Source organism: Exophiala xenobiotica (genome assembly GCF_000835505.1).
Source record: "Exophiala xenobiotica strain CBS 118157 unplaced genomic scaffold supercont1.7, whole genome shotgun sequence".
In the NCBI taxonomy this organism is placed as follows: domain Eukaryota; kingdom Fungi; phylum Ascomycota; class Eurotiomycetes; order Chaetothyriales; family Herpotrichiellaceae; genus Exophiala; species Exophiala xenobiotica.
In genome coordinates, this window is record NW_013562488.1 from 2,790,814 (window position 1) to 2,812,430 (window position 21,617).

At 52.9% G+C, this 21,617-nt stretch overlaps 8 protein-coding genes across 9 annotated transcripts; 4 read left to right on the forward strand and 4 right to left on the reverse strand.

Annotated features, from left to right (window-relative positions):
• Window positions 1–110: 110 nt before the first annotated feature.
• On the reverse strand, window positions 111–3,692 carry PV05_11726 (uncharacterized protein). The gene has a single exon (XM_013455237.1). It carries the CDS (start codon window positions 3,623–3,625, stop codon window positions 470–472), a length of 3,156 nt encoding a protein of 1,051 aa, XP_013310691.1. The 5' UTR covers window positions 3,626–3,692; the 3' UTR covers window positions 111–469.
• An 833-nt stretch (window positions 3,693–4,525) lies between these two features.
• Window positions 4,526–7,835, reverse strand: PV05_11727. Of its 2 annotated transcripts, XM_013455238.1 has the most exons (3): window positions 7,616–7,835; window positions 7,490–7,506; window positions 4,526–7,408 (listed from the first exon to the last, which is right to left on the reverse strand). In XM_013455238.1, exons 1-3 carry the CDS (start codon window positions 7,626–7,628, stop codon window positions 6,362–6,364), a joined length of 1,077 nt encoding a protein of 358 aa, XP_013310692.1. In that variant the 5' UTR covers window positions 7,629–7,835; the 3' UTR covers window positions 4,526–6,361. The 2 variants fall into 2 exon arrangements, with proteins under 2 accessions (XP_013310692.1, XP_013310693.1); XM_013455239.1 differs by having other exon boundaries at window positions 7,490–7,835.
• On the forward strand, window positions 4,865–6,106 carry PV05_11728 (uncharacterized protein; the record flags this gene model as incomplete). Its single annotated transcript, XM_013455240.1, has 1 exon — window positions 4,865–6,106. The coding sequence occupies one exon, from the start codon at window positions 4,865–4,867 to the stop codon at window positions 6,104–6,106; it is 1,242 nt and encodes a 413-aa protein (XP_013310694.1).
• A 100-nt stretch (window positions 7,836–7,935) lies between the features above and the next one.
• Window positions 7,936–9,454, reverse strand: PV05_11729 (uncharacterized protein). The gene is made up of 3 exons (XM_013455241.1): window positions 8,873–9,454; window positions 8,740–8,817; window positions 7,936–8,688 (listed from the first exon to the last, which is right to left on the reverse strand). The coding sequence occupies exons 1-3, from the start codon at window positions 9,153–9,155 to the stop codon at window positions 8,111–8,113; spliced, it is 939 nt and encodes a 312-aa protein (XP_013310695.1). The 5' UTR covers window positions 9,156–9,454; the 3' UTR covers window positions 7,936–8,110.
• Window positions 9,455–13,105: 3,651 nt separating this feature from the next.
• PV05_11730 (uncharacterized protein) lies at window positions 13,106–15,365 on the forward strand. Its single transcript, XM_013455242.1, has one exon. It carries the CDS (start codon window positions 13,394–13,396, stop codon window positions 14,456–14,458), a length of 1,065 nt encoding a protein of 354 aa, XP_013310696.1. The 5' UTR covers window positions 13,106–13,393; the 3' UTR covers window positions 14,459–15,365.
• A 281-nt stretch (window positions 15,366–15,646) lies between these two features.
• Window positions 15,647–18,372, forward strand: PV05_11731 (uncharacterized protein). The gene has a single exon (XM_013455243.1). It carries the CDS (start codon window positions 16,009–16,011, stop codon window positions 18,229–18,231), a length of 2,223 nt encoding a protein of 740 aa, XP_013310697.1. The 5' UTR covers window positions 15,647–16,008; the 3' UTR covers window positions 18,232–18,372.
• Window positions 18,373–18,528: 156 nt separating this feature from the next.
• On the forward strand, window positions 18,529–20,564 carry PV05_11732 (uncharacterized protein; the record flags this gene model as incomplete). The annotated part of the gene is made up of 1 exon (XM_013455244.1): window positions 18,529–20,564. Exon 1 carries the CDS (start codon window positions 19,011–19,013, stop codon window positions 20,562–20,564), a length of 1,554 nt encoding a protein of 517 aa, XP_013310698.1. The 5' UTR covers window positions 18,529–19,010.
• Window positions 20,565–21,014: 450 nt separating this feature from the next.
• Window positions 21,015–21,383, reverse strand: PV05_11733 (uncharacterized protein; the record flags this gene model as incomplete). The annotated part of the gene is made up of 1 exon (XM_013455245.1): window positions 21,015–21,383. One exon carries the CDS (start codon window positions 21,381–21,383, stop codon window positions 21,015–21,017), a length of 369 nt encoding a protein of 122 aa, XP_013310699.1.
• Between the last annotated feature and the right edge of the window lie 234 nt (window positions 21,384–21,617).

The window sequence follows — 21,617 nt, forward strand, 5'->3', positions numbered from 1 at the left end:
ACGTTATTTGGCCTAAGTTAATGCCGCCTAATGACTCAGGGAATCATCTTATTGGGTGATGAATGACACTAACTGCAGCCTCGTCGACGCAAGGCTGAACTATTCTTGTGCCCTTATGCCCCCCACGAAGATCTTCTTCTGTTGTTTCCATCTTCCACTATTTCCCCACGTCTACCAATATTGCGGTGTATATCTGTACTGTACATGCTTATTGTGGTACCCGACTTCGCCGGGGATGCAGAGGGTTAGTTGCTCTCACTCATCACGTATGACGTCCTTCGCGGAGAGGAAGAAGCTATAGCACAATATAAATACAAATACATAAGTTGCTCCGATACCAGCAACGCGCCAAAGCTTCCCTGACCATGCATCCCTAGCTTTTGACACTGAACGAATACCGCCGAAACACCTTGCGAGCCTCTCAGTCTGCTTCGAGTATAATCGCCTAGGGGATTGCCCCAGCCGTACCTCAGTTCTTCTTTTTCCACGCGCGAGATTTCACCTTCGGAACAGTAGATTTCACCGTCCGGATATTCTCAAGCTCCGGCCCTGACTCTGCTTCAGGCCGATCTTGTGCGGACTTTTCGCTCTTCTCGGCTTTTGATGCTGGCTCATGATTTGCCGCCCCTTTGGGCTTGTCGGGTGTCTCCTTGGCGAGCTGCTTCTTCGACCTTCTGGACGATTTCTTCTGCGACGGCTTCGCGGCGGCTTTCACTAACTTGCCGTCAGACCCTACAGTCGACTCCGTGGCTGGCCCACTAAGATGTTCTTTGACTAGCTCTTGCGCTGTTTCCTCGAAGCTCTGCCCACCCTCCTCTTTTGCAGTGGCCGACTTCAGGGCTTTCCTCCTCGCGGCACGGTTGCCTACGACTTGACCATCCTGGTCGACGGCACCGGCATCTCGAGACATCTGTACGAGCCGGATGTCTTCGCCCAACTGAGTCGACTTTGTCTTTGTGGGATCTTGACCAAGCCGCTTGAGCAACTCGAGACCAGCTTGAGCGAGGAGGCGAACATTTGGACGTTGCGGCGTCGGTAGTGACAGAAATGGTCGTTCTGCCAGCCGCAGCTCTTGTCTAGTCGCATTTGCGCCGGTAAGCGTGACGTGCTCTAGGCAGAGATTCTCCTTTGTGTCCATGCCAGCATACTCTACTGAAATGGACCGTGAATCGGCATCCACCGCATCGACACTTTGCAGCATATATTCCAACTTCTTTGATTTACTCCGCTCGTTTTTCTTCTTGGACTCGAGCTGATCAGACGGCATCAGTTTGTGATTGACTTTCTGTTGGTCAGTTTCCAGCGAGTCGTGCGTGTTTGACAGAAACGTCAATGTGACAAACGGTGAGAAGACCCAGTCAGTAGCATTCGGGCGCTGAGCTTTGGCAACGTATCTCCGGATGCTGTCCAACAGTGGTTGGGTTAGCTTGTAGTCGTTCGCCCCTTGTTGCCAGAGGTCTCGCCTGAGCTTTCCGGTGAGTTTCATGTCGACCTCGCGACCCGGACAAAGAACAGTGCAAGACTTTTCGCTGAAAATAGCCGAGAGCCTAGCAATCGAGAGTTTCGGCGTTCCGTCTTCGTCTGGCACTGCGGCAACGATGACTTCCAATTTGGGGAATCTCGTGTATTCTGTAGTAGGGCCAAGTTCGAGGCGTAGGATGAGTCTTGCATTTGGGTCGACCTCTCGCGGTTCTTGCTTTCTCCGCGGTTTCCACTCCGCTAGCGGCGCAAGTTGCTGTGCTAGATGGGGCACATCTCCCACGAAGCTCGGTTTCCCAACGTCCGACAATATCTTGTCCATCAAGGTTCTCTTGTCCGGCTTCTCCAGGGGTACGGAGGGGTGAAGAGTCGTCGTTGCATCGTTGCTGCTAGCCTCAAGTTCTGTATCGCCGAGACCCTGCTGCGCATTTGACGCAGTTTCCTCTTGAGGGCCAGCGTTGTTCTTGAGGTCCCCAAGCATTTGATCCATCTTGGCGCCCACCAGCGTCGCGTTCCTTACAGTGTCCTGGCTGTCCTTGTTCGCCTTCATATCGTCGCCAATGGGGCTGCCCATCTTGTTGATCATCTCAGCCTTCCCCACATTATTTGTTGTCGCGGCCCCATCTTTGTCTGCCGGCTTTTTGATCTTCGAAGTGTCTCGAAACAACGCCTTGCCGAATTGGACCGCAACATCATATTGCAAGTGTTTGCGGGTATATTGTCTTGACCAAGATAGAGGGCTCTGCAACCACTTCTCGATATCGCCGATTAGAGAGCCAGGTGATGCTGCATGCGATGCATCCATATCGGTTGACTGGGGTGAGATACTCGATACCACTAGTCTAGTCCAGGGTAGCTGATAAAGACCCCAAGAAAGTTCGGCAGGTGTTGCGTGTGGTATCATAGCAGCTTGATCAACAGGCACTGGGGGCTGCAGGATCACTCGTTGCCAGCCTTCGGGTTCCGAACCAGCAGCGAGTCGGATTTCTCGACGCGCATGCTCTGCGGATTCTGGTCGTTTCAAGTGCAATATTCGGATAGCTTGCGATGTGACATGGATATGCACGTGATATTTCTGTGCCACAGATCTGAGGAAAGGTGCGACAAGGGGCCTTAAGGTCCGATCAAGATAAGTGTCGCCAACAGGACCCTCCTGAAGTTGGACTCCTGTTACTTGGAGACCGTTCAGAAGACGCGATAACTTATCCAGTGCCTTGGTAGCTCTGGCACGCAGGCCGTGGATTCGGATTTTGCGTTGGGTCCGGTAAACGTCGATCTGAACTTGGAATTCTTCCGACATTGTCTTCAGATACTGGCTGTCATTGGTCAACAGGAAATCCATCTTATCGTCCTCTTTGACAGCGATGGTGAGTGTGCCCGGTTTCTTCCTTGCGTGCACCTCCGCTTCGCCGTCCGCACCCTCGGCTGCCGGAACGGTGAAGCCCCAGATATCCTCAACAATGAACTTGGCTAGAGATGCCTTTCCTTTGTCAAGAACTCTGGCATAGTGAGACTGATAGACAGATCCATCGCGGAACCGCTCCTTGTAAGAAACAAGGTAAAGCTTGAGTTGATTCCACGTGAACCCTTGCACTAGGTGGCCCTTGAGAGTGGTCCACTCCTCCATGTCCAATTGGCCACGTTGTTTCTCGATCAGCGTCCGTATTTGCTCTATATTTGTCTTCAACTCCTGAAGTTGAAGAGGCTCCTTTTCAAAGTTGAGGGCTCGCTGCATCACGGCTCTGACAGCCTCCTTGTCGCCACCCTGTTGAGGCACTCGGGGTATTCTTCGATCTCTTGATGGAAGGATCAACACCTCCGCGGGCTTTCCCAACGAATTCACGCCCAGTTTTGCCGTACGCTTCGGTTTCCATATTCGATATCCAACGCCTGGTCTTTGTGGTGCTGCATCCGCAGAAGGGGCATCTGTACGGGAGCCATCGTCGGGAGGCGAGGGGGTTTCGCGATCATGATCGAAGGCGTCGGGCTCCTCTTCGACACGGGCGGCTGCAGCACTGCTCTGCCATCGTCGCAATGAGGATGTGATTCGAGATTCGGTGGCTTTCGGAGACAACAGATGGTCTCTGATCTGTCTTCTCTGGCATCTTAGGCAGACGTAAGCCGACTTAGTCAGACGTTCCAACATGCCATGGACACAAGATAGTCAACCTGGAACAGGCTGGCAGACTGCTGATGGTGAAGACTGGAGACGGAGGCGCATATGGACAAAAGTCTGCGGAGGATCTTGAATGGCACGCGATTCTCCAAAAAAATGCTAGACTTGGCGGGCAAATGCTCTACCGTATCGCAGCCGGCAGGTGCCAGCTTGCCAGGTACGGTGGGTTATAATTACCACTGTCCGCGCGCAAAGCAGCTACTATCGACTCATCGAGTGCCAGGCAGTCGTTGACCTCTAAGTACAGCCTCTGCATCCTGCATGATTTATTTCAGATTCACCTCCGAAGTCACGTTGACGACTTGACAAAACATCTGGCGGAGCATTCCATTTTCTCTATCGACAATGGAACATCCATGATGTATCGTCCATGCTTTCTCCAGGAAAGGTTCCCCTGGAGCCAAACCCCTTTCTACCACTTTGTCAAGTATACCGATTCAGAGTAAGACTCGGTACTTTGCCTCAGACAATCTTGCCTACCTGACTGGGAGCTTCTGTCTCGTTATCAAGGTAGGCGGATCTACGTCTCCCACGCTCGTCAGGCTGCGGCCTTTCAGGTCGGTAAAACCATGACACTAGTCCCAATCCATTCGGCATATCGTACAGTGGAAGGCAAAGGTACACGTACCTTCAACTCTGCTGAAGACCATCCCGTGCACTTACAATGCCGAACGATCTGGAGTGAACAGATACGCGGTCTGATCCGGCTCATAAATGTCCGATGCCGACCCAAATCGACAGCCTGGTCACTTGCGAGGAGTCGTTCTTGCTCCATGGCGTCTCGAACCACCTGTTAGTTAGTATATCTTGGACTCCACTGACATGATAAAGTACTATTGTAGTCAGTGCATTGACGGGACATCATTTCATCCGACTCTTCGATTGCCAAATGGTTCCGATCTTTCTATGGAAACATTGATTGATCCGGTACCGTGTCTTGACCCGCAGCACCCTTTGGCAGACGGTGTTTTGGTGTTGCGACTACGTTTGATATCGATCTTTGTCAACCCTAGTTGTGATCTTCAAGATGTTCAAATACGAACGGTACTTGAAAAACTCGAGCTGGCTGCTCACAATCGAGGGAAACCCCGAAACCATATTTATTAAACTCCTTGCATCCCGCGAGCTTGTCAATCGAAAGCTGGTATTTATAAGAACGACCTTCTGTGACAGGACGCAACAAGCAAGCATCAGTCCGCATCGGCAGCGATGGCACCCAAACAATGCCACCTCCTCGCTGGCAAACGCATAATCGTAGCAGGCGGCGGCATTGCCGGAACAGCCTTTGCCTCGGCGCTCATCCAGCAGTGGGATCCTTCCCAGCAATGTCCCGAGATCACAGTCTTCGAGCGCGCCCACAGCCGTGAAACGTACCTCGCAGAAGATCCGTACACGCTCAATTTGAACGGTGACAACCGAGATGAAGGTCTTGTCGCACTGAAACAGCTCGGCTTGCTCGAAGCCATCCGCGCAAACGCCACTCTCAACAGCGGCGCCATCCATGTTTGGAGCGACAAATGGAAGGAACTCGCCTCCATACACCCAAAAGCACATCCTGACTTGCCATCCGCCACGATGCGCATCACCCGACAAAATCTGAAACGGATATTGATCGAAACCGTCGAGAAGACCAATGTCAACTGGAGATGGGCGTCGACTGTCACAGGCGCGGAGCGGCTGTCGAGTGGCAAGATCCGGGTTACCATATCTGACGCGGGAGGAGATAATACTTCGACCCAAGACTGTGATCTTCTCATTGCCGCCGACGGTGTGGACAGCAGGATCCGAGCTAGATTACGGCCCCACGATATGAAGCTGGAGTACACTGGCGCAACGCAGATTGGCGGGATCTCACATCTGCCTGATGGCTTACCGGATCCAATCCGCGAGGACTATGGCCTGCAGATGTCCTCTGGCGAAGGCGTGTGCTGCATCTACACGCCGTTCGACGATAACACCATTGGCTGGGCGTTGAGCACAGTCGGTCCCGAAAGGAAACCCAACACCAAGTTCACAGCAGAAGAGTTCGTTGCACTGAAAAACGAGGCTCTCAAGACCGCAAGCATGTTCCAGGAACCCTTCAGACGTGTTGTTGAAGCCACAGATCCAGCGACCGCGTTCGTTCGACCAGCTATGGAAAAGCAGGCTTTCCAGCATGACGCACGCCTGAGAGGAGTCGTGTTCACCGGTGATGCGAATCATGTGCTCAGTCCATATGAATTCGTGGGAGCGAATCTTGCCCTTATGGACGGCGGGGATTTGGCGGAGCAAATCTGCAAGAATGCTTCGATCGAGGCGGCGGTGAGGGCGTACGACAAGCTCAGCATTGCACGGTTCGAGAAGCCCTTTAACTTCTCGCACGAGCGTATCAGATTCGGCCACAGCACTGGTATGCTGTGGAAGATGTATAAGTATGGCATGGCAGCCCAGAGAGCAATGGCGAAGCACTGATCGAAAATCGACTTCGGTGATGGTGCAGCTTCGATAATCCTCATTTTCAGCCCTTCCATGTCACGAAGCTAGCTTTCCACAGTTTGTCCAAACAAGCGGAGATGTGAAGACCAAGCTGCAAAGTCAACCAGCTGTATTTCACGCCACTGGCTCACGAATTTTGACCTCTGTCGTTGGACGCCGCAAGACGGAAAAGTTCAGATGGAGGAAGGAGAGACAGCCGCACACATTGATGGCCATTACAAATCGTCTGTATCATTTCACCCGTACCTGCCAACTCTTCAAATCGTCCCTGAGCTCAAACTCACTATGCTCATCCCACTCGTGCCGCTCCCTGCGCCGGTGCTCCTGTTGACTCGCGTGCAACTGCTGGTCTATACTCGACCGCCCACTCACAGCGCCCGTATGCATCGTGGGTGTCGCATTCGGCGACTCACGACTTCCTGTCCTCCTGTGCCCACCGTGATGCGCCGTCTGTGGGCTGAGGAGCTGCCCGCGCGGCGTAACCGGCCGCTTGGTTTCGTCGCTGGAGCTGCTGTTCAAGTCCTCCTCTCGCTGGCCTAATCTTTGGCGCAGACCAGACTTGTTCGGCACGTGAGGTAGACACCCGCCATCTCCGCCGGCGAAAAGATCCTCAACCAGCTTATCTGGTGGTAGCTCGCCCGCCTGGCAAGCCCAGGTTGCAGCCAGTGTGCGCCGGTATATATCTTGTGCTTCGGATAGTTCCCTGGTTTTGCTCGTGATGCTGGGAATGTCATCGCCCTCGCCGGCTTCTGCATTTAGGACTCCGGCAATTCCGCCGATCACCATGGCCGACTTGAGCGGAGGAGCAATAAAATTCGTGTCCCCTTCCGTCTGCTTCATCTTGATCCCAATCTTTAACGTGCTGTTGACCTTGCTGTCTTGGAGCAGGTATCTGCGGGTGATCCCGCCATCTGCGTTCTCGTCTTGAGGATCGCGGTCGGTGATCGCGTCCTCCGGAAGTCGTGCGTACTCGGCCAGGTTGAGTCTCACATTTCCCAGGTGTACTCGGCCGCCTCTTCCGCCTTCGCGAAATTCCTGCAGTATTTCGAAGTGTAGTGCGCACTCCTGGAGCATGCCCGTCTTATCGATCGTCAGGCGCACCGGGATCTCCTTGCAGTAGTCCCATGTCGCTTTGTGTTCGAGGATAGGAGCCTTTTCGGTCCGTCCGCGGTGTTCCGCTGCGTTCGAAGAGGGCAGATGCCATCGTACGCTGGCCGTGCCGCAGATCAGAGGAATGTTCGTCAGATCGATGATGTGCAGGGTGAGGTCGAACTTGGGCTAGAGGCACTAAGTATCAGCACATGTCATGTCACGCTGAAGGGTCCGTGGTTGGAGGGGTGAAGGGGAGGATTGAGGTACCTTTCGATTCTTGGGAACTGTAAAAGTGAGATTGTTCAGCGCTTGCTTTCGCAGCATGGTCCTCGAGGGGAGAGACACGCGGATTCCATGTCACTGCTCGAACGAAAGAAAAGGGAAGCGACGTACCAAAGGCCTGCATGATTGTGAGAGGTCACCCTATTAACGGGCCATACCAGGAGCAGAACTGCGCTGCGCTCAGACGAAGCGAAGAGCTGCTAGTGGATTCCTTTCCATTCCATTCCGGGCCGCTTTTCCCATGCGCACGGTATGGGCCAGATGTAGACGGAAAATGGAGACGCACGGATTGCGTAGACATGAACGAGGACACACACACGCAATAGTGATAGTCAAAAAGATAAGCGTGTGCAGACGACCGCTCGACCTCCTCGCTAACGGATGAGATCGACCGAATACGGACCACAGCTTGCGGCAGTATTAGTCAGCTACAACAAGGGATAAATATCATATCTCGATAATGATGGAGGCCGGTGAATCATCGAAGCTGCTTGATCCATCTATTCCTCTTCTCTCAATCCGCTGTACCGAGAAGAGATATCTATTAAGCCCCGCTTCTAGTAATATGCTAATCGAATAAAAACCCTGACCACCCAAGATCCCCTTCTAGAATTTGTGCACTTCTTCTTTCGTGTACCCAAGCTCGCCGAGAATGCCCCCAAGACTTCCCTGAGTCCAGCCAAAGCCACCTTTAGCACCTGCAACGCTTGCGGTCATTGGGGGCGGGCCGCTAACGAGCACTTTGACGTTGCGTTCACTCATCTTGTGCGGCATGACTTTGCTCAGAAGCTCCTTGCTGACATAGCCCTTTTCGTAGACGCCTTCGTTCTGTGGTGTGGTCTTGCTGACAACGTAAGATCTGGTGAAGCGTCCGGGGTACTTCTGGGCGAGCTCGTCGAATTCGTTCTTCAACAGAATATCCTCCTCGGTATTGTTGGCGTAGACCAAGGCGATCTTCGTCTTGTCCTCGGGGTTGTTGAGGATGGCACGAGTAAGTTGGTAAATGGGGGTGATGCCAGAGCCACCGGCGATGCAAGTTATAGCTGAGTACTGGTTTGGTTTGTAGTCGAATTCATGGAGTGGCTTGAATTTCATCGTGTCACCAGGTTTCAGAGAGTGCATCTTGCCGGAACCCTTGCCGTTTGGATACTTTTTGACCATGAAAGTCACGGTGCCCGGTACATCTGCGGATATTGATCAGTCGTGTTGAACCATTTCAAGGATCAATAACTCACCATTTTCGCTGACAGGAGTGTAAGGCCTGAAGACCGGAATCCAGGCTCCTTCGGGAGTATGTCTGGTCAAGAGAGATGCTAGTGGCAAGTCAGCGACTCCTAGGCTCGTTGATGGAATGATAGAAAGACATACTGATGGGAGAGATGCCAGTAATTGATTCGTCGTCTGGCAGAGCAAAAGTCAATCTCTTCACGTTGTGATTGACCATCTCGGAGCTTTGGAGCTCGAGCTCGGTGAAACCCTTCCATTCCATCTTCTTCAAGGCGGCCCTCGAATCTGATGGCAACGACTCGGCGTGGACGGTAGTGAAGAAGAAAGACGTCGTGTTGTAATATCTGTATCCGCTATAGGCCAATCCAGCACCGGCGGCGGCGGCACCGGCCACTCGCAGAGAGGGTCTAAGATATCCAGACATTGTGTGCAGTTTGAACTTTTGTCAGTGACGGACGAGTGGAAATTTTGTGCTTCGAAATCTGTTTTTTGGCAGAGCTGTAAGCTCCAAAATTGTTGTGATGTCGAAGACTACCGGATAAAATTGAACAAGCGCTTGACGCCCACCGAGACTGGCAAAAAGATAGTTTACAAGTAAAAAGAACCACGAAAGCTGTAGCTGGTCTAGTTGAATCAAGTGAATGTCTCTAGGATGAACGACGGACGTGTTGAAGGTGTTGAATGTTATGAAGACGTTGAAAAGAACACTTCAGCTGGCGTGATAGGAGCCGATCAGACTCGGGGGCCGGAAGGCCTACCACCGATTCTCCAAGCACTAAGCCTTAAGGATGAGAGAGCCACCTATCAAGAAGGCTTCCCCTTGACCCGTGCCGCCCATCATCGCCCCTCGGTAAGATGGACCTAAGCCTGTTCGAGTGGCCCAGAACGCCGCATAGGGAGCCATTTTCCAAAAATAACTCGCCGTTCCTGCTCATCAGCCCTCTGAGCCTAGAACTTCCTCTCGGACTCCTAAGAATCTGGTTGCAAGGCTGTCGATTTCAAGGGGTAGGTTTTAGAACTCCTTTTGTTTTCAGCCTCGACTTTGTTGGGGCTGGTGCTGTGAACAGCAAGGGGGAAAATGGACGCTGGTCTCGAGGTTCTTATAAATTTTGTGCAAAAATGTGTTTGGACACTGGTAAGCGACAGGAAAGAGAATTTGAGTGTCGTCAGGGTATATGAATTGAGACGTCCTGGACCTGCAAAGTTCTCTTTTCCACAGTCCCCTGTCACGAGGCCCTTGTTGCCAGGACAAATGTTTTGGTACACTGAAGAAGGGTTTGAGAACACGGGGCGAGCAAGTGTAGGGCATTGGCAATCAAGACATCATGATCAGTGTCTTCCAGAGTCTCGAACCACCTTCACCGACCCGGAAAAAGCAGCCACGCTCGCGGGACAAAAATCACATCCGTATAGATCAGTCTCGAAGAACGGTACTAATTTGTTGTCCATCATAAAGATATGAAGATGTCCTGCCCGAAAGGAAAGTGTACGGTTACGTGCATGTTTCCTTCGAGATACCACAGTCGAGGGACGACCTTCCAGACTTGTCCAGGCAGGTGGTTTGTGGCACCTGAAGCGTGCAGCTAGAGAAACGGCCGTGTCACGCCAACACAGGATCCTTTGCCTTGTAACGGCAACAAGCGACCTTCGTGAGATGAGAAATGTTCTCATAGGTGCAACTCGAAAGTCTCGGAGTGATGACCCGAATGTGATTCTGTGCGAGCATGCAAAGACACTGTCAGATGGGAAACACGATCCTGGTCCATGGTCCAAAGCGTCGATCAGGGTGCGGGACCAAAGTGATTGTTCGTTTGTTGCACCCGCGGTACCTACCTCACAGGAAGTAGGATCCGATGATGCTCAGCTCAGCTCAGCTGACATAGGTACCGGAACATGGTGTCGGCTCGTGTCTGGGGTGGACAACAGTTACTTGGAGAAGGATCTCGTTCTGGGTTCGAAGCAGCGCACGCAGTGTCGGAACCGCTATCGAGGACTGATGGACACGACAGAATGTGCAGACTCCCATGAAACCTCTTCTTCTCTCATAATTGCCGGGTTCGCTCGTTCTGATACAGGACCATTGCCGTTCTAGCCGGAGAGGCACTGATCATAGATCATCGTTCCCACTTCGGGCAGAATAATGACAGACACAAACACCACCTTTACAGCCCAGGTCAATTGCACGCCGCAGAGGATTGTGCCTTGCGGGATTGTCGACAGTCAGCCTGTATAGGTGCCAGTGGTACGGAGTATCCGAACGAAACGAGAAAGAAAAGTCCCTTCAAAAGATCCTCGTCACGATGACTTGGCTTGGCACCCAAAGGACCGAGGCTTCACGTGACTTGAGAACTGCCTCGGAGCAGCCGGGTTTTGCAGCACCAGATTTGCATGGCACAGCCACAAGATGCCACAGTGGCCCGCATGAAAACATCTCTTTGCTGCCTGAAGATTCAGCCCATTCAGCCCCTCTCGCCTTGCCCGGTCGCTGATCATCATCCTAGATCTTGGAAGAGTTCTTTTGTTAGCAGCATCGTCGTAATCACTTTGTCGTCACTGTTTAGGACGAGTGTCCTGAAACATGCAGCGGATTCCAAGGAAGACGGTTGTCGGCGGCTGCTGCGACTTGTATCTTTGTACGCTGGATTTTGAGCAGCTCCTCTGCCCGGATAAACACCAGGAACGTGGCCATTTCTTCATCACATGGTGCTCGGCGATGGCAGGTCACAAAGGCTACCAACCAATGAATCTACGAAGCAGGGATGTTGTTTTAGTGTACGACGCCTAGATCCACCTCGCGCAGCCAATGCGTATGCAGAAGTGCCCTTTTACGAGGATCACCTCAGCTCCCTCCCACCAGCTAGTTCGGGCGGATTTGCAACGACTTGCCTTGAGATGCCAACGACTGGTCATGCTGCATTTGCCATCCTCGAGCCATCAAACATGCCCATTTGGGGGTGACATGAGTTTGAACGGTCTTTCGCTGACTTTGTGGACGCTTGGGAAGGGCCAGAGTCGACGCTCACGTTCCTGAAACAAGTCGTAGCTGTACCACATTTCTGGGTCTGCAAATCGAGTTCGTGACCGTATGCATTCTCCCTGTGCTTTGAGACAGCCGACCAAGACTTGGGGTCGGAGGAGGACGTGAAGCTTTGGCACCGAGTCTTGCGAGGGCGCCAACGGCGAGTGCAGTTCAGGCCGGGTCCCTCCAGCCTCCGACGATGGCAGGACCGACTACGGGAAGATTTGTTTCATGCATCGCGAGAAACTGTAAATCTTCTGGATTAGTATCGGCCAACGTACGTGATTGTACAGTTGTAAGATTGAGAAACGCCTGGCAGGAGTGTAACGAGCAGCATTACCGATATGCCATGCGTTTACGAAGCAATCCAGAGACCAGGATTAGGGAATCTGGAAACGTTTTCGGATAATTTGGTCCTTCTGGAATGGAAAATCATCTCGGGTCACGCTTCATCTCTCGGGGCCAGCCGAGTTTAATGGGCCAGGCGGCTTGCTGATCGAGCAGACGCCAGCCACTCGGTGGGTGTGGACATTGTTTGTAGAGGTCAGTTGGAACAACTTGGCCAAAGTCATGATCAAACCCGGATATTGGCAATCAGAAGATGATTTCGAGAAGCATCGGGACCTGGGAGGAGGCCACCAGTGAGATGGCGAGGACGGCTGAAATGCAGAGTGCAGAAGACACGAGAAGGGTAATGCTGATCTTGCATCCGGGGCCATCACTTTTCTGGTATGCGTACAAGTCGATTCGTGAAGAGTCTTTTGGACGGAAACAGGCTGAGCTGGAGGGTGGCCGTCATGCAACCAGTGGCATCGCTCGGCTGCAACGATGCTCAGCAGCAGAGGGTGGTCCACGACGTGCAGTAGCGTAGATGCAAGCTGCAGATGTAGCGCAGATTCAGCCAAAGTCAAGAGGCCTGGTGAGCCCTGTTCCTGCTGTAGCCGGCGCCGGTCAGATACGACGGACTCGGGTCCTCCGTATGTGGTGAGGAGAGGTGGAAAAGGCGGAAGAAGTGGAAGACACCCAAGAGGAGGTGGGAGAGGAAAATCCCTTCTCCCCTTGTCAGTACCCGTACGTGTCGCCGCTTCGGCCTCCCCAGCAAAGGAAGTCGACCGTTTTGTTCTTTCGCGTGTCTGCGCCTCGCTTTTTCGCCTCCTCCTCGCTCTCTTCCGGCTGCTAACCACCATGACATGACTATCCCGTCTCCATCCAACTGCATATTGCCTGCTGCGCCTGACCGTGCCAGGTCTCCATCTTTAGCTCTTGGAATTCCAACCTATCAATGCTTCTCGTGACTGCTTTTCTCATAATCCCCTCGATATAAGGTACGGCTCTCTCCTCCTTCTTATATTACCCTTCTTTGCCTTTTTCGTCATCCCCGCCATTTCCGCCCTCTCCCTTCCCTCTCTCACACATCAACATCGACACCTTCATTTCCGATCTCTTTTCCTCGAGACAAGGCGCGCACGTTATTCCCTCGTTGGGACCGCCTCAAGAAAAAAAAAACAAGATTTGATCACCTGCTTGTTCGTTTGTTATATCTACCTCTCTACTCTTGCCTAGTCAGCCCGCCCATCTTATATCGAATGTCCCCGTCCGAGACGATACAATAGAACGATATCCATATCAATCAATAACTCATAATGCCGACGATATTATTACCCGCTTCTGCTGCCGCCTTTGCCCCGCGATCAACGTGCAATGTGGTGCTCAACACCAAGGTCGAACCTTGGTTGACGGCTACCCTCAAGAGGATCAACAAGATCAAGCGACCCCTGAACAGTGTACCGCAGCACACACGATGTCTTACCGAGACCCTCTCATCAGCTAATGCTATCTGGTCATTGTGCTCCATCATGGTGTCCAAAGCGCCCGAGTCGGAACTACGGACAGACTCAAATCCCTTGGTGGAAGCCCTGTTCAACTACCAGCTAATTCACATCGAGGCCTATGTCGTACACGTCGACATGGTTTCGCAGAATGAGGTCGCCTTCAAGCTCACCCAAGACACGATTGATTCGCTGGTCGAGTATCATAAAGAAGTCTTCTCCGTCGACACCGCCGCCAAGACCTGGTCATGGTCCGAAAAGGAACAACAGCTGAAGAAACTGCAAGAGGAGTTCGTCCAAGCCGCCAACAAGTTTGTCTACCGGACGAATGTCCACGCCTTGGAAGGCATGGAGGAAGATGGTGCCGGTGAGCTCCTGTGTGGCCGGAGCGATGAAGTTCGCGCCGCCATTATGGGCCTGTACGTGCCACTACTACCTCCTCCTCCGAGAATAGTCGATGTTGTGCGTCCCACTCCTCTGCTACCAAGCTCGACGGGCACGGAACAGTGGTGGCCTTCGCAACACCTGCACTCCATCCAACCTGCCCCGGTTGAGGCCTGGAAGATTGTTCCATCGAGCCCCAGTCCAGTCTCATCCTGTGATTCCAATCACAACATCTGGACGAACGTGGGCGTGCACGAAATCCAGCTGCCATCACCAACGCCTTCCTTCAGCCAACCATACTCTTCAGCTGCCTACAGCGCGCCGCAATACTATAGCTCACCGGCTTATAGCGCTGCCACCAGCGCATCATCGTTCGCTCCTCTACCTCTACCGAGCATGCTGGCCCAGCAGCCGTGCAGCACGTCTGCAACCTTGAGCACGTTTGGTTGGGATCGGTATCAGGAATATACGATGCCGTATGCTACCGCGATGTGACGATGAAGGGTCGTTGTTGATATTGTTACCATCTGCACAGTATGATACCAGGCAACAGCGTTCTTGATAATGCGGTCGATCGACAGAAGACGGCACAAAAGCAAGCGGGAATTATAGTCTTCAGCATTTTCCAGCGGAGTTATTTGATCTGATTTTAGCGACACAAGGATACCACTCTGCATCTGACACGGGACTATCGGTATAATAGGGGCGATTTGGGTCTGACTTTTCAGCAAGCGTTGTGATTTCGATATCGTTTCTTTTATGAGTCAGAGTGGGACTTCGGGCATACAACAGCGCAGGCCGGCTGGTTGTCATATAACATGATATCCCTGGGTTGGATACAGTCCCGCATTTTTCGCAAGATCGGAAAGCCTCACGGCTGGCATGGGAGGTTCGGGATATATGCATGGATTTCTTTTCTGGCTGGTGTGAGACTCACTTTTCATTTTCATCAGGCTAGTCCTTTTGACGTGGAGGTGTTTGGATCCAAGGTTGTGGTCACTGGATGTTGAACAACTGGAGACCTGACCGCCGGCATGGTGGTTGACTGTTGGCATCTGGCATGCGACAGTTGCTGCCTTACTGCACGACATCTCTTTGGATGGCTTTAAGCGACGAGTCGTGGCTGCGCGTTACTGGTACGGCTTTGACGCTTTGACAGTGGTAACAGCCATTGAAGTCTGTGACTTGATGGACGACCACGGCGCGTCTCTTGAGACTTTCAGCTGGGATGGAGTGTGGTTTATAGGATCATCTCCTATACCTTCGACCTGGTGTCGAGGGAGCCTTCTAATCCACTGCGTGGAGGAGGAATCGGATGCTGGACATCAAGAGGCCGTTATGTCCTCGATACATAAAGATAATCTCCAAACAAATGTGAACATCTTCTCTACCTTTCAACAAGTCATCTTCTTGGAATCGATTCTATACCATCGAAGTCGCAGCAGGAGAGAGCTCACCTTCACTCCGTCAGGGCATGCCGCTGCAGACGACAGTGCCTCGGACTCGGCTAGGTGCGCTCGGTGGCCGGGAAAAGGAAGAAAGAGGAGCCGAGGGACCCTAACTTTAGCCTAGCCTAGCCTAGGAGTCTAGCCGTGCCTAGTCTAATGAGTGGACAGCGAGACAGCACCTATGACGATGGTCAATGGGGCATCTCGTTCTTGCTTTCCCTGCTCTCCGAACCACCACCATCATCATCATTATTGTCCTGCATACGGAATACGGGCCACGGCATATCTGCATCGTCAAATCTCGACTATTGCTCTTTACAGAAAGCCACCTGCTCAGTCATCATGAGAACATCAATTTGCTGCTAACCCTCCAGCAGTCCCTCAATTCCGTCCCTGGGTTCAGTTGTCACCCGAATGTCGCTTATCTGACTGCACCGTCCTTCCGAGTGAGGACTGGCATTCAGTTCATCATCTTAGCCGCAGCTACCAGTTCCTACCCCTCTTCTCCCGTCGTGCGTTTTGCATGAAAGTTGGCGATTCTTCAGCTTCTCGGTTCCTGACCAGTTCTGAAGAGTGAGGCAGAGGCCACTCACCGCAATGTCTGCTCTGCACTCAGCTTTGAAGGCTCTCGGTCCCTGCGACTGGTCGGACATACCTCAGAAACCAGAAGCGTTGGAGCCGTTCCTTGCCGACCTCTTCGAACAAGCACAATGCATAGTCGAGTCTATCCCTATACCCGATCCCGACCCTACTCAGCGACAACGCCCGAAAACCATAGGCTCCGCTGCCTCCAATGCCTCTGAGATCACATCCTCTTCCGCTCGAAGTCCTCCTCCACCGCCAGAGTACGCATCGCTACAGAAGGAATGGGGAAAGCCCATCAAGCTGTCCGCCAAAGAAAATCCTCTGGAGATATCAGTATACAAAACCGGCAGCAAAGATGGGAAAGGCTCTTGGTTCGCTCGTAGGAGTGTACACGAAGGACTAGGCTTTAGTCGGTTCAAGAGAGGCTTTGAGAGGGAATTTCCCACGTCTCTGGCCGTGCAGGGTGCGCCAGGTGAGGGCAATATCAGAGGCATAGGCGCAGAAACCCGAGTGGAAGAAATCACAGTTCCGAATAGGGGCAAGGTTGAAGTCTATCGGCTCAGTGCTCAGTTTCCTGGACCTACCACTCCTAGAGATTTTGTCACTCTGCTCGTCACATCTTCCAAGGCATTGCAGCAGCATGGCAATGCCCATAGATCTCCTGACCTGGCTCCTCGACATTACATGATCATCTCCAAACCCTGCAATCACCCCGAGACCCAGCCTCAAAACGGCTTCATTCGAGGGCAATACGAGTCGGTCGAGTTCATTCGAGAGATTCCTAGGAAGTTGAAAGCCACTACGTCTTCGACAGATCTGAGCAGTTTGGGACACCACAGGGAGCCTTCGTTAGAGAAAGATGTGCTCAAACACAATGCTGAGAAACAGCTGGCTTCGTCTGAACATGACCTGCACGACAACAGACATCTACAGGTTGATATGCAGGGCTCTGCACGCCGAGAACTGTCTCCGGCGAGTAGAAAGAGAGGTGCAACAGTTGGTGCCCCTCTTAGTCCCATCCGAAATGAACACTCTGGCGAACATTATGACCCCGAAGAACATCCCGTGGAGTGGATTATGGTCACTCGAAGTGATCCAGGTGGAAGTGTTCCACGATTTATGGTTGAAAGAGGTACTCCGTCCAGTATCTGTTCGGATGCTGTGAAATTTCTGGATTGGGCTTGTCAAAGAGAAGACGACGAGGAATTTGTGGACGGACCCGCGTCAAGGCCAAAGGCGCAACATCGAGAAAGTTTTGCAAGCTGGGAAGCGAATGGGACGCTGGCTGGTATACGAGAGCTCGAGGAGAGCACGCAACCGAAAGAAGCACAGACACCCAAAGCAGTACCACAAGATTCCCAGCGGCCGACGTCATCTCCTTCAAATTTCATGTCGACATTCGCAGAGACGTTGAACAATTACACGCCTCAAGTCGTGAAAGATCATGTCCCAAACTTGACTCCACTGACTAGTCCCCCGTTTGGAGCCAAGCAAGAGGAAGCGAACCAGGACAGTACCCAACCGGTAGGGCAACCAGGAGTAGAGCACGATGATGATGCCTCGTCGTCGGTCTCGACACTTTCATTTGCGTCTGCCGGTTCCCATCTCAATTCCGACGAGGATCCTTCCACCTCGTCCAAGTCTTTGTCAGAGAACACGATCGACATTCAACAGCTCTCCCAACACGACAAAGACCTTGCAAAGCTTGCTGAACGTAAGGCGGCTTTGGACGCCAAATTCGCCGAGCAGCGCGAAAAGCTGTCGAGTCAGGCAAGTAAGGACAACGAGAAAGAGAATGAAGCCATGAAAAAGGCGCAAGCGAAGCATGAGAAGGAGCTCAAGAAACAAGAGGATAGATACAACAAAGAAGTGGCCAAGCTGGAACAAAAAAAGACCAAGGAAGCCAAGAAGATGGCGGAGAAGAAGCGAAAGCAAGTGGAGAAAGACGAAAAGACTCGTCTCACACGTGAACGTGATGAGGCCAGAGCGGAGCTTGAGCTTCTGAAGAAAGAGCAAGAGATCTTTACTCGCCAAATTGGCGAGTTACAGAAAGAAAATACAGCACTCATGGCGCATATCGGCAAACTCGAGGGAGGACTGCCAGCAGACAGCCCGAACAGCAGCCCGTCCCAGAGACTCCGAGCAATGACTATGGGCTCTGAGAATCGGAATCGCAGTTCGAGTATTCTGAGTCGGGGGAAGAACAAGACCGAAACGAGCAGTGTTGGATCATGAGAAACGAGGTTCGATGCTGAGTGGAAACCTGAAAATTCTTCTTGTGACGACCAGAGCCTGAGTGATGACCATAGGAGCGCCGATATAGTGCATATCATTATGACTTCAAAGCAATTCTGGCATAATTCGTTGCAAGTCGCCTTTTGTGTACGGACTGAACCCTCGATAATACATGAGTCGTGCAACGTGTCGTGCATCCTGCGCATGACTCGCCTTGACTTTGTGTCCGAGCTCGGCTGCAGTGAGATACGTAGTACGAGACATGGCTGTGGTACTCGAATCAAGCTTGTCTTCTTTCCCCACCACACATCTAGCAACGTGAACTGCGCTTGATCCCATAGCTGACAGAGATCGGATACAAAGTCACAGGGCGTTGCGACAATGGTGTGCGACACCTTATCGCTGGATCCGAGGTTGCGGACATTTCCGGTCGAACGAGCCGCTGTTGACTGACGACCGACGACTGAAGATTGAAGATTGAAGATTGAAGCCTAGGTATGAAGCTTTGTAAAGAGGTAGGCATACCGGTGCACTGTGGTCGTCGTCTTGAAGTTTAGCAGCAGTGCCCCTTGGGCATCTGTCCGCCCATCGTCCCCGTTTTCCGCACAAGACGGGCGCTCCCACCCCTCACATGCACACCACAGTCCTACAACAGCAAACATAGCAAGCCAGACGGACGTCTGAGGTTACTCCCGTCTTGCCAGACCAGAGTCCTTCCTCGAATCGTCCCGCCCCGTCCACAGGCGCATACATCTAAGCAAGGCCCGCTGCTTGCGAAGATGCCTCTCCCACACCGCAGTCCCATGTCCTCATACTGGCTCTCCTCCCACTCGTACCCCTCCGAGACTGATCTGTCCACACACCGCACTACACCCGAACTGCCTGCCGAAGTCGACGTGGCAATTATCGGGAGTGGCTTTTCGGGAGCCGCGACGGCGTATTACATTCTCAAAGGAGACTCGTCGTCGTGGTCGTCCTCATCCACGTCCACGTCCACGTCGGCCGCCTACAGTAAAGAAGGCGATACAGTTCCAGCTAAAGCTGTAGCTACGCCCAAGGTGTTGATTCTGGAGGCGCGAGAAGCCTGCTCCGGCGCCACGGGACGCAATGGCGGCCACGTCAAGCCGGACTTGTATTTCAATGCGGCGCTGTACTCGAAGCAATACGGGCCGAAGGTCGCGCAGGAGTTGACAAAGTTCGAAACGAGGCAGGTGTTTGACATCAAGAGGCTCGTGGAGAGCGAGCGGATCGAGTGCGACTTTGAACTTACCCGGACGATCGACGTGTACACGGATGAGCGCGTAGCGGGGCCCGTGGTCGAAGGGTACAAGAGGATGAAGAGCGAGGGATATGAGTTTCTGGACGATCTGCATTTCATACCCGGAGAGCGGGGGCGGGCGGAGCAAGTGTCGGGCGTGAAGGGGGCGTTGTGCGCGTTTAGTTTTACGGCGGCCAGCGTGTGGCCGTGGAAAATGGTCATGGGCTTGTTGAGCAGGGTGTTGGAGATGGGTGGGAATTTGCAGACGAATACGCCGGTTTTGGGCATAGAGAAGGAGAAGGAGAAGGAGGAAGAGCAAGTAGAGGATGATACGGGGAGATGGGTGTTGCGCACGGAGAGAGGAGAGGTCAGGGCAAAGAAAGTGGTCGTCACGACGAACGCGTATACGGCGCAATTGTTGAACGAGTTCGAAGGGAAAATCACGCCGGCACGGGGCGTGGCGTGTAGGATTGCAACGCCTCCCCCGGGCGAGGGAAAGGGTGAGGGCGTGGCTGAGGGTGAGGGTGTTGCAAGGGTGCCGCCGCATCTGAACAACACTTACAGTATCCGGTTCGGGCCCCAGGAGTACGATTACCTGATCTCCCGCACGGACGGGAGTATCGTGGTCGGCGGGGCGAAGCAGAAAGTCCTGCTGGACGATGCGTACTGGCGGAATAATACGGATGATTCGCAGCTCATCCCCGGCGCGAGGGACTACTTTGACGGGTATATGCAGAGGCTGTTCCATGGGTGGGAGGGCACCGGGGCGAAGGTCACGGATATCTGGACGGGCGTCATGGGGTATAGTGCGGATCTGATGCCGTGGGTTGGCGAGGTGCCGGGCAGGGAAGGGTTGTTTGTGAGTGCTGGGTTCACGGGGCATGGGATGCCGAGGATCCTGGGATGTGCTGAGGCTGTTGCTGGGTTGGTGCGTGGTCATCATGGCAAAGGGATGCACGCCACAAAAGTGCCCAGGCCGTATTGGGTGACTAAGGAGAGGTTAGAGGAGAAGAGGGATATTAGCCGTGAGTATATGGCGGGTGGGAGGGCGAAGGAGGGTACTAGTAAATTATGATTGATATTGATATTGATATTGATATGAATGGTATTGATATTGATGATATTGATGATATTGATGGCTATGATGTCTAAATACAGCCTGGTATGTCAACATGCAAGTCTGACACCTGACCGACGACCTCTCCAAGACTAGGTGGTAGTAACTTGATATCCAGTTGCCCTGCAACCGCACAGCAACTATATCGCATTTGCCGGTTCAGCCTCTGTCATTGTCAAGCTCAACCCAGCTCCACATACCCTCCGGTCTCACTCCCTTGGTATCGAGTCCTCCATTAGCATCTCCGGCCTGGAAGCCAACCGTCCCAAGTCCACGACAACTCAAGATGGCGCTATGCATCACTCCCGCGTCATCAAGCTCTCTGTTATAGATGCCCTTCTGTCGTTCGTCAAGTCCGACTGTCGAAGAGCCTCAGATATCATCTCGAGGTCGATCTGATACCACTACTCACTGCCGGGTTGCTTCACAGTCGCCCTCCAGCTCAGGCACGCCTTGCTGGATGCCCAAAGTATCGGCCCCCGCCAAAAACCCAAAGAGGTCATCAGGGTCTGCACTCTGAACGGTCTGAGGCAACAACACAAAACCTCCGGTATTGGAAGCATTGCCGGTCATGTCGAATTGCGCATTGGCGCGGGTGGTGCTCGCCTGGAGCATATTGCGTTCCAGCGCCTGCGCTTCCACAAGGCGCACTCTGTCTTGGCATGAAGGGCATAGTCCATTGTCGGCGATTGTGACGTTGAGATTCTGACTGGCAATGGCGGGAACAGCCCTGGGGCAGCCGTTGATGCCGAGGCGGTCTTGGAGGCACAGAGTCATCGTGGTATAGGTCCGATCGGCCGAGTGAATGACGCCTTTGCACATCTCACATTGATGACGAAGGGTGCCGCTGAACATAAGGCACATAGTGATCGGATTGGATAGGACGGGATAGGACGGGACAGGTGACTGGTTGGTGACTCGGGCAAGGCTGGTTCGTGGCCGAGGTGGATGATGTGGCCAAAGGAGCTGTGGTTGGTAATGAACTTGGTTGGATCCGTGGCGGCACAGTGA